This window comes from Pristiophorus japonicus, chromosome 8, assembly GCF_044704955.1.
Source record: "Pristiophorus japonicus isolate sPriJap1 chromosome 8, sPriJap1.hap1, whole genome shotgun sequence".
In the NCBI taxonomy this organism is placed as follows: Eukaryota; Metazoa; Chordata; class Chondrichthyes; family Pristiophoridae; genus Pristiophorus; species Pristiophorus japonicus.
Genome location: NC_091984.1, coordinates 142,415,758 through 142,427,034, shown reverse-complemented (window position 1 = coordinate 142,427,034; position 11,277 = coordinate 142,415,758). Strand labels below are relative to the sequence as shown.

General features: G+C 47.4%; 1 protein-coding gene across 4 annotated transcripts in view; it reads left to right on the top strand.

Annotated features, from left to right (window-relative positions):
* Positions 1–10,831, top strand: part of LOC139268771 (nucleus accumbens-associated protein 1-like) — a 59,301-nt gene extending 48,470 nt beyond the window's left edge. For all 4 annotated transcript variants that reach the window (XM_070887451.1, XM_070887452.1, XM_070887453.1 and 1 more), the window contains one exon: positions 6,864–10,831. In XM_070887451.1, the coding sequence (XP_070743552.1) occupies positions 6,864–7,207 (344 nt within the window). In that variant the 3' untranslated portion in view covers positions 7,208–10,831. The remainder of the gene's footprint in view (positions 1–6,863) is intronic.
* The last annotated feature ends 446 nt before the right edge of the window (positions 10,832–11,277 follow it).

The window sequence follows — 11,277 nt, the reverse complement described above, 5'->3', positions numbered from 1 at the left end:
TGGGGGGGGGTGGGAGGGAGTGTGTGTGTGTGGGGGGGGGGTGGGAGTGTGTGTGTGGGGGGGGGGGTGGAGTGTGTGTGTGGGGGGGGTGGGAGGGTGGTGTGGGGGGGGGGTGGGAGGGTGTGTGTGTGGGGGGGGGGGGTGGGAGGGTGTGTGTGTGGGGGGGGGGGGGGGGTGGGAGTGTGTGTGTGGGGGGGGGTGGGAGTGTGTGTGTGGGGGGGGTGGGAGGGTGTGTGTGTGGGGGAGGGTGTGTGTGTGGGGGGGGTGGGAGGGGTGTGTGTGGGGGAGGGTGGGAGGGGTGTGTGTGTGTGGGGGGGGTGGGAGGGGGTGTGTGGGTTGGTGTGTGTTTGGGGGGGTGGGAGCGTGGGGGGGGGGTGTGGGGGAGCGGCTGGAAGGAGGTACCCCTGCTCTCTCCGGCCCTTCAATCATTGAGTGCCCCCCAACCCACGCTCCTCCATCCCTTGCCACGCTACCGCCTCCATCCCTGTTGCCATGCTCCCCCCTCCATCTGTTGCCACGCTCTCCCTTCCGCGCCCCCCCCCCCGGTATCCATGCTCTCCTGAGCCATTGCGCAGGCGCGCATGCTCCAGCGTCCAGCGCACCTGCGCAACGCTGCCAGCTCTGAGAAGAAGGCATGATCCCTAGCCCCGCCCCCCTGCAGGCAGTCTCCTCCCCAGGGAGACTACGCTGCTCCACGCCACTCCAAGCCATGGTCCAGGAGGACCGGGGAATTGCTGCAGAATATTCCGGCGCACCTTCGAGCCCAGGAAAGTCACGTAAGTCTCGGAGGTGCGCCGTTTTCACCAGATGGCGAAACTTGGGCCCTCTGAAACTATGCCCCCTAGTTCTAGATTCTCCCACGAGCGGATACATCCCCTCTGCATCCACCTTGTCAAGCCCCCTCAGAATCTTTTATGTTTCAATAAGATCACCTTTCATTCTTCTAAACTCCAATGAGTATCGGCCCAACCTGCTCAATCTTTCTTCATAAGACAACCTCTTCATCTTAGGAATCAATCTAGTGAACCTTCTCTGAACTTCCTTCAATGCAAGTATATCCCTCCTTAAATACGGAGACCAAAACTGCACGCAGTACTCTAGGTGCGGCCTCACCAATACCCTGTACAGTTGCAGCAGGACTTCCCTACTTTTATACTCCATCCTCCTTGCAATAAAGGCCAACATTCCATTTACCGTCCTAAATACTTGCTGTACCTGAATGCTAACTTCTTGTGTTTCATGTATGAGGACCCCCAGATCTCTCTGTACTGCAGCATTCTATAATCTCTCTCCATTTAAATAATAATCTGTTTTTCTATTCTTCCTACCAAAGTGGATAACCTCACATTTTCCACATTATACTCCATCTGCCAAATTTGTGCCCACATTTAGCCTGTCTATATCCCTTCGCAGAATCTTTGTGTTCTCCTCACAACTTGCTTTCCCATCTATCTTTGTATCGTCAGCAAACATGGCTACATTACACTCGGTCCCTTCATCCAATCATTAATATAGATTGTCAGTAGTTGAGGCCCCAGCACTAATCCCTGTGGCACTCCACTAGTTACAATCTGCCAACATGAAAAAGACCCATTTCATAGAATCATAGAAATTTACAGCATGAAAGGAGGCTATTCGGCCCATTGTGTCCGCGCCGGCCGACCAAGAGCTATCCAGCCTAATCCCATTTTCCAGCTCTTGTTCCGTAGCCCTGTAGGTTACAGCACTTCAAGTGCACATCCAAGTACTTTTTAAATGTGGTGAGGGTTTCTGTCTCTATCACCCTTTCAGGCAGTGAGTTCCAGACCCCCACCACCCTCTGGGTGAAGAAATTTCCACTCTTATCTCCCCCAATTACTTTAAATCTATGCCCCCTGGTTGTTGATCCCTTTGCCAAGGAAAACAGGTCCTTCCTATCCACTCTATCCGGTCCCCTCCGGTCCTCCCTCAGCCTTCTCTGTTCCAAAGAAAACAGACCCAGCATGTCTAATCTTTCCTCGTAGCCAAAATTCTCCAATCCAGGCAACATTCTTGTAAATCTCCTGTGCACCCTTTCCAGTAATGTGACTAGAACTGCACACAGTATGCCAGCTGCAGCCTAACCAGTGTTTTATACACTTCAAGCATAATGTCCTTGCTTTTGTATTCCATGCCTCGACAAGTGTTCCATATGCTGCCTTAACCACCTTATCTACCTGGCCTGCTACCTCAGGGATCTGTGGACCTGCACTCCAAGGTCTGTTTGTTCCTCTACACTTTTCAGTGTCGTACCATTTAATATGTATTCCCTTGCCTTGTTAGACCTCCCCAAATGCATTACATCACACTTCTCAGATTGAATGCCATTTGCCACTGTTCTGTCCACCTGACCACTTCATTGATATCTTCCTGCAGTCTACAGCTTTCTTCTTCATTATCAACCACACAGCCAATTTTTGTATCATCTGCAAACTTATCATATCCCCAACATTCAAATCCAAATCGTTGATATATACAGGTACCACACAAAGCAAGGGACCCAGCACTGAGCCCTGCGGAACCCCACTGGAAACAGCCTTCCAGTCACAAAAACACCCATGAACCATTACCTTTTGCTTCCTGCCGTTGGGCCAATTTTGGATCCAACTTGCAACTTTGCCCTGGATCCCATGGGCTTTCATTTTCGTAACCAGTCTGCCATGTGGGACCATATCAAAAGCTTTTCTAAAATCCATATATACTACATCATACATTTAACCCGACTCACTGTTTTCTGTTAGTTAGCCAATCCTCTGTCCATGCGAATATATTACCCCCAACACCATGAGCTCTTATCTTGTGTAGTAACCTTTTATGCGGCACCTTATCGAATGACTTTTGGAAATCCAAATACACTACATCTACTGGTTCCACCTTTCCACCCTGCTCGTTACATCCTCAAAGAATTCCAGCAAATTTGTCAAACATGATTTCCCTTTCATAAAACCATGCTGGCTCTGCTTGACTATATTATGATTTTCTAAATGTCCTGCTATTCCCTTAGTAATGGATTCCAGCAATTTCCCAATGACACATGTTTGGCCTATAGTTTCCTGCTTTCTGTCTCCCTCCTTTCTTGATTTGCGTTGGTTTCGGACGAATTGAAAAAAAACAGCACAACCGAGCGGAAACTCCAGGTCGAGATGTTTAGCAAATGGTTTCAGTGTGTGGTGAGGTCCGGATTTTTTGAGCCAAGAATGGGACGAACAACTCTGGGCGTTGACCAGCATCTCAAACCTGGATTGGTGACAGACTGGCAGTAAGTGTTCTAATCCCACAGTCCTCTACCTTCCTACCTCACCAGGGGTGGGGGCGGGGGGGGAACGGGAGTGCCTTGGTTCCCTAACCCTTAATACCCTGACCCAACAAAAATCTATCCATCTCAGCTTTGAAGTTTTCAATTGATCCCCAGCCTCAACAGCTTTTTGTGGAGAGAGTTCCAGATTCTCACTACCCTTTATGTGAAGAAGTGCTTCCTGACATCACTTCTGAATGACCTAGCTCTAATTTTAAGGTTATGCCCCCTTGTTCTCGACTCTCCCACCACAGGAAATAGTCCCTCTCTATCCTATCAAATCCTTTAATCAACTTAAACACTTTAATTGGACTTCCAGAAGGCATTCAATAAGGTTCCACATAAGAGACTGTTAGCAAAAAGTAAAGATCATGGAATTGAAGGAAAATTATTGACCTGGTTAGGAGATTGATTATGCGGTAAAAAACAGAGAGTAGGGTATTGACATTCAATGCCATTACCATTGCCGAATCCCCCATCATCAACATCCTGAAAGTCACCATTGACCAGAAACTTAACTGGATCAGCCACATAAATACTGTGCCAACAAGAGCAGGTCAGAGCTGGGTATTCTGTGGTGAGTGTCTCACCTCCTGACTCCCCAAAGCCTTTCCACCATCTACAAGGCACAAGTCAGGAGTGTGATGGAATACTCTCCACTTGCCTGGATGAGTCTAACACAACTTAAGAAACTCAACACCATCCATGAAAAAGCAGCCCGCTTGCTTGACACCCCATCCACCACCTTAAACATTCACAACCTCCATCACCGGTGCACCGTGTCTGCAGTGTGTACCATCTACAAGATGCGCTGCAGCAACTCACCAAGACTTCTTCGGCAGCACCTCCAAAATCCTTGACCTCTGCCACCTAGAAGGACAAGGGCAGCAGGCGCATGGGAGCATCACCAACTCCACATTCCCCTCCAAGTTACACACCATCCTGACTTGGAAATATATCGCCATTCCTTCATCGTCGCTGGGTCAAAATCCTAGAACTCCCTCCCTGACAGCACTGTGGGAGCACCTTCACCACACGGACTGCAACGGTTCAAGAAGGCAGCTCACCACCACCTTAAGGGCAATTGGGGATGGGCAATAAATGCCGGCCTTGCCAGCGATGCCAACATCCCATGTGCAAATATTTTTTTTTAAATGTGAAGTCATCTATTTTGTACCAAAAAAGGTTGAAGAGTGGAGGTTCAAAGAGATTTAGGGATCCATATACACAGATCACTAAAATGTGGTAGTCAGGTACAACAAATAATACAAAAGTATAATGCAATGTTAGCCTTTATAATTAGATGGTTAGAATATAAAGAGGAGGAAGTTTTGCTTCAGCTAGAGAAAGCCCTGGTTAGACCACATCTGGAGTACTGTGTACAGTTCTGAGCACCGCACCTTAGAAAGGATATAGGAAATAGGTGCAGGAGTAGGCTATTCGGCCCTTCGAGTTTGCACCACCATTCAATATGATCATGGCTGATCATGCAACTTCAGTACCCCACTTTAACCGTAAGGGCCACATCTAACTCCCTTTTCAATATATCTAATGAACTGGCCTCAACAACTTTCTGTGGTAGAGAAGTCCATAGGTTCACAATTCTCTGAGTGAAAAAGTTTCTCCTCATCTTGATCCTAGATGGCTTACCCCTTATCCTTAGACCGTGACCCCTGGTTCTGGACTTCCCCAATATCGGGAACATTCTTCCTGCATCTAATCTGTCCAGTCCCGTCAGAATTTTATATGCTTCTATGAGATTCCCTTTCAGTTATCTCAATTCCAGTGAATATAACCCTAGTTGATCCAGTCTTTCTTCATATGTCAGTCCTGCCATCCCAGGAATCAGTGTGGTGAACCTTCGCTGCACTCCCTCAATAGCAAGCATGTCCTTCCTCAGATTAGGAGACCAAAACTATACACAATACTGAAGTTGTGGCCTCACCAAGTCCCTCTACAACTGCAGCAAGACCTCCTGCTCCTATACTCAAATTCTCTGGCTATGAAGGCCAACATGCCATTTGCTTTCTTTACTGCCTGCTGTACCTGCATGCCTACTTTCAATGACTGATGTACCATGACACCCAGGTCTCGTTGCACCTCCCCTTTTATTAATCTGTCATCATTCAGATAATTTGCCTCCTTATTTTTGCCACCAAAGTGGATAACCTCACATTTATCCACATTATACTGCATCTGCCATGCATTTGACCTGTCCAAGTCACCCTGCAGCTTCTTAGCATCCTCCTCACAGCTCACACCGCCACCCAGCTTAATGTCATCTGCAAACTTGGAGATATTACACTCAATATTAACCTTGGAAGTAGTGCAGCACGGATTCTCCAGAATATTACCAGGATTCCAAGGATTAGATTATGGGAGGAGATTACAGAAACTGGGCTTGTATTCCCTGGAATATCAAAGGCTAAGGGGTGATTTGATTGAAGTTTTTTTGATTTTGAAAAGAATTGATAGGGTAGATAGAGAGGTGGATGGGGGAAGTCGAGGCCAAGGGGACATAGCTGTGACTCAGACGATCCTTTCTTGAGTGGAGAAGGTTAATGTGGAGGCAGACGGGTATAGAATTAAGTAGGGAGCTGAGAATTTAGTGTTGCCCAAGAGACTGTTTCATGCTTAATGGGGGAATTGTTAGTTCGATAATTATGAAGGATTTTAATAGAGTAGATAGGGAGTCAGTAACAGAGGACACAGATTTAATATCATTGGCAAAAAAACCAGAGGGGAGGTGAGGAGAATTTGTTTTATGCAGCGATGATCTGGAATGCAGTGTCTGAAAGGGCAGTGGAAGCAGATTCTCCTGGGAATTGGATAAATACTTATAACGGGAAATTTTATTTACAGGGCTATGGGGAAAGAGCAGGGAAGAGGGACTAATTGGAAAGCTTTTTCAAAGAGCTGAACGGCCCCCTTCTGCACTGTCTGAGTCTACAGGCAGAGCGAGATGGGGATAGGCCTCACTGGGACTCGCTGGGTTCTGGGCCCAGCTCAGTGCTTGTCCTTGGTCCTTTTATTAAATGTCTCCCTGTCTGTGGCTGTGGCTCAGTAGGTAGCACACTTGCCTCTGAGTCTGAAGGTTGTGGGTTCAAATCCCACTCCAGAGACTTGAGCACATAAATCTTGAAGTCTTGTGTCCAACACAACAGCAGCGGCCAAATGTTGAATAATCTGTGCTGAGGGAGCGCTGCATGTCGGAGGTGACATCTTTTGGATGAGATGTTAAACCGCGGCCATATCTGCCCTCTCAGGTGGACGTAAAAGATCCCATGGCACTCTTTGACAGGCAAGGGAGTTCTCCCCTGTGTCCTGGACAATATTTATCCTTCAACCAACATCACTAAAAACAGATTATCTGGTCATTATCACATGGCTGTTTGTGGAAGATTGCTGCGCTCAAATTGGCTGCCGCGTTTCTTACATCACAACAGTGACCGCACTCCAAAAGTACTTCATTGGCTGTAAAGCACTTTGAGCCATCCTAAGGTTATGAAAGGTGCAGTGTAAATACAAACTCTTTCTTTCTCTCTTGCAGTTTACTGTCAGAACTTTGCTCCGAACTTCAAGGAGAGCGAGATGAATGCCATCGCGGCAGACATGTGCACCAACGCCCGTCGGGTGGTCCGTAAGCACTGGATCCCCAAGCTCAAGCTGATGCTCGCGGAGGGAGACGGCGGCGGCTACCGCTCGGTGATCGCAGACGTGGCTGGCGGGGGTTTGCCGGACGGGGCGTCCGGGAGCCAGGAGATGGAGCTGCCGGGCACCAGGCACGAGGCCGGCGGGATGAGAGGCAGCGGCAGCACCGGCCACAGATACGAGACGGGTTTCCCGGAGGGTCTGGACGACTCCGGGAATGGGATGGTAGAGGCTCCAAACTAATGGAGCCCGAGGGGCGTTCCCCGAGAAGGACACGTAGGAAGTCAGTCGTGTGGCGGGATTTGTGCTCAGCCTCTTTACTTGGAGGTTGTTAGTGGTGACTTGGCGTGAGAGCTGTGAGAGTGTGCACTGGGGGGGGGGTTTAACCGGTTTGGATGAAGTACATTTGGGGTGGTCTTACCCTGAATGTAGATAAAAGAAAAGAAAGCCTTGCATTTATATTTCATGACCTCAGGAAGTCCCAAAGCGCTTTACAGTCAATCAAGTACTTTTGGAGTGTAATCATTGTTGCAATTAGGAAACACGTCAGCCCAATTTACGCACAGCAAGGTCCCACAAGCGGCAATGTGATAATGACCAGAGAATCAGTTTGAGGGATAAATATTGGGCAGGACACCGGGGAGAACTCCACTGATCCTCTTCGAATAGTGTAGTGGAATCTTTTACATCCACCTGAGAGGGCAGATAGATGGAGCTTCGGTTTAATGTCTTATCTGAAAGATGGCACCTCAGTCACTGTAGCGCTACCTCAGTAAACACGCCGCAGCACAGTGCCCCTCGGGGGAGCTGAAGCTCACACATTTTGCTGACTGAAATATACATTAACACTGTTGAGTCCATGAGACTAACTGATTTTTCTCCTTCCTCTGAGTTTGAGCGTGTGATAGGCGGCTTGGTCCAGTCTCTTTGGCTCCTCGATGAAGCACAGTTGATTATTGAACATTTGGCCGCTGCTGTTGTGTTGGACACACGGCTTCAAACCAACCTGTGTTGATGAAAGCAAAGGTGGAATGATGATATCCTCACTGGTTCACATCAGACAAGTGAGCAGATTTAACCAGACAAAGCACCAAACACTCATCCCTGCCAATGGCGACAGGCAGGTAATTAGGAACTGCAAAGTGGAACTGTGTCACTGACTCTTGGAAATCAAAAGAACAGAACAGGCAGGTGCAGCACTGAGGGAGACTGCATTGCTGGATGTACCACGACACACAAGCCCTGCCTGCCTGTTCAAGTGGGTGATAAAGGTCCCATGGCAACATTCGAAGAGTAGCAGGATTTCACTTTGTGTCCTGGCTGCCATTCCTCCCTCAATCAGCACAACCAAAATAAATAGGGTGGCTGGTCATTCACCTCATGGCCATTTGTGGGATCTTGCTTGCATAAAGCAGCTCCCATTTTCACCTACATAATGACAGTCACCGCTGTGAAGAAATTCATTGTATGTAAAGCACTTTAGAGATGTTTGAGAGATGTGATAAGGCGCCATATAAATGCAAGTCGGTCTATCTTTAAAATTAATAGGTTTGTGATGGCTTCTGGAATGGAGAAAATGATGAACTTATTTTGGTGTTCTTCCCTCTCAATAAGCAACCATTCTGATCCAGTTTCTCACCACCCCTCCAGTCTGACGATCATTGGCCAAGCTCTTGGGACTGGTCCTGTCCCTTTCTCCCTGACTTGAAATACTAACAACTAAATATATTGGCTCCAAAGCATCTGTAACCCAGCCTGGCACCATGGTGACTCCAGGTTAAAAACTCTAATGTTTGCAGGAGGAGTAGAACAGGCAGAGGTGGGAAGAATGTAAGATTGGAGTTTGCTTGGCATTGAGCACTGAAGGCAGGAATGCTGCACTACTTCAGGCAGTTCTTCACTAACATCGCAGCTACCACTGGATGCTGAAACACACCCCCATTGCTGTCTGAAATGCTTCTGAAACCTGAGTTGCACATGGATCGTATGTTGGGCTTAGGGCAAGAAACTGTCTGTCGCAAATTGGAATGGCTTTGGCTCTCTGTACATGGATGGGCAATCAGCATTGAACATGTACTTGTGTTTTGGCAATTAGGAATGTAAAGTGTATTTTGAACCTTGCTTTCTGATGAACATGGATAATTTTGGGCTTCGAGCATTTGGAAGTCTCTTCACTTTCCCTTTGACGATTGAAGGGTCGGCTGTGAGACTCGCATCGCAAATGGCTACAGTGTTTTATACAGCTGCTCTGATGGACCCTTTGAATCTTCTACTGCTTTCCAGTGGCCTTACTGACAAACAATGGGACGCCAGCCCATTTAAGGACGGGACCTGGTCTTCAATGAGACGACCCGCTAATTGTGTGATACTGTGTCTCGCAGTGCTCCCATTGGTGTTTGTCGTATGTATCACTTTAAACAAATAACATGTATAAATATAACATGTAGCTGGGCAGTCCTGCATTAGCATTGTCCTTCACATTTGCAGCTTTTGCTGCACATTTCTACACGCGGTTGGGTTTTCAATGGTGTCGCCCTAGGCGTTGGTGTGGGAGGGGATTCCAGGTTCCCAGCTTTGCTTACCCATCCCCCCGCATCCCAGATGTTGTTGTGGATTCCAGCTCGGGGTCTATAATTATCCTCAGTGCCCTGTGTTTGGGCTGAACAAATGATGAGTCTGGATTCCTGCTCATTGTCCACTTATTCGAGTGGAGAAAGGTTCATTGGGTGAGAGCTGAATTGACTCTGGTCACCATTCCCTACAGGGGAAAATAAGGCTGAGCGCCTGGGCTTTGTGGGTTTGGATTGTCATGTCTCAACTAGATATAGTTCACAGACTTGTTTATTTTTTAAATTCATTCTCAGAATGTGGGCGGCATTTATTCCCCGTTTCCGAGTGGCTTGCTAGGCCACGTCAAGAGGGGAGTTAAGAGTCAACAACGTTGTTGTGGGACTGGAGTCACATATAGACCAGACCCAAAGGTGAGGAAGTCTTACTGAAATGATATAGAGCCCTGGTGAGACCTCACCTGGAGTTTAGTGTACAGTTTTGATCTTCCCACTCAAGGAAAGATACAGTTGAATAACAGGGTGACACAAAGGTTCGTTAGATTGATTCCTGGCGTGGGGGATTGAGTAGAATGGGCCTATATTCTCTGGAGTTTAGAAAAATGAGAAGTGATTGCATTGAAATGTATAACATTCGTTGAGGGCTTGACAAGGTAGATACTGAGTGGCTGTTTCCCCTGGCTGAGGAGTCGAGAAATAGATCTCATAGTCCCAGGTTAAGGGGTCGGCCATTTAGGACTGAGATGAGGAGAAACTTCTTCACTCGGGGTTGTGGAAATTCTCTACCCCAGAGAGCGGTGGAGGCTCAGTCATTGAGAATATTTAAGACTGAAATAGAAATATTTTTGGACACTAATGGAATCAAGGGATATGGGGACAGTGCAGGAAAGTGGAGTTGAGGTAGAAGATCAGCCATGATCTCATTGAATGGTGGAGCGGGCTCGAAGGGCCGAATGGCCTACTCCTGCTTCTAATTCTTATGTAAGCAAGACCAGGTAAGGATGGTAGGTTTTCTCCCCTAAAGGATATTAGGGAACCAGTTTTTTTTAATGACAAGCCAACAGCATCATGGTCACGTTTACTGATTTCAGCTTTATATTTCCAGATCGTTTAAAAGTGAATTCCAATTCTCAAACTGCTGCAGTGGGATTTTAACATGTTCTCTGGATGATTAGTCCAGGCCACTAGATTACTAGTCCAGTAACATAACTACTTATGCTACCATATCCATATCTGGACACGTCAGAATATACTGAATGCAAGCATAAGAGAATATATTGCCGACGAATAAATGATTGAATGCTCACTGCGCTGTTACCGTTTACCTACCGTGTGGCTTCCTGTAGACAGATAATTTTATCTCTGCAATCACACGGACACACCAAGAATGGTAAGGATTTCTTGTTTTCCCACCACCTCCAACAATCTCGGGCATCAGGCTATACAAGCTACCGCGTATAGCGGGCAAACCACTAACACCACCACGACCGATAAAAACAGTGGGGGCTGTCCCTAGAGAGAGACATATGAACCAGTAACAGGCAGACTTTGGTTAGAACACAAGAACATAAGAATTAGGAACAGGAGTAGGCCATCTAGCCCCTCGGGTCTGCTCCGCCATTCAACAAGATCATGGCTGATCTGGCCGTCGACTCAGCTCCACTTACCCACCCACTCCCCATGACCCTTAATTCCCTTATTGGTTAAAAATCTATCTATCTGTGATTTGAATACATTCAATGAGCT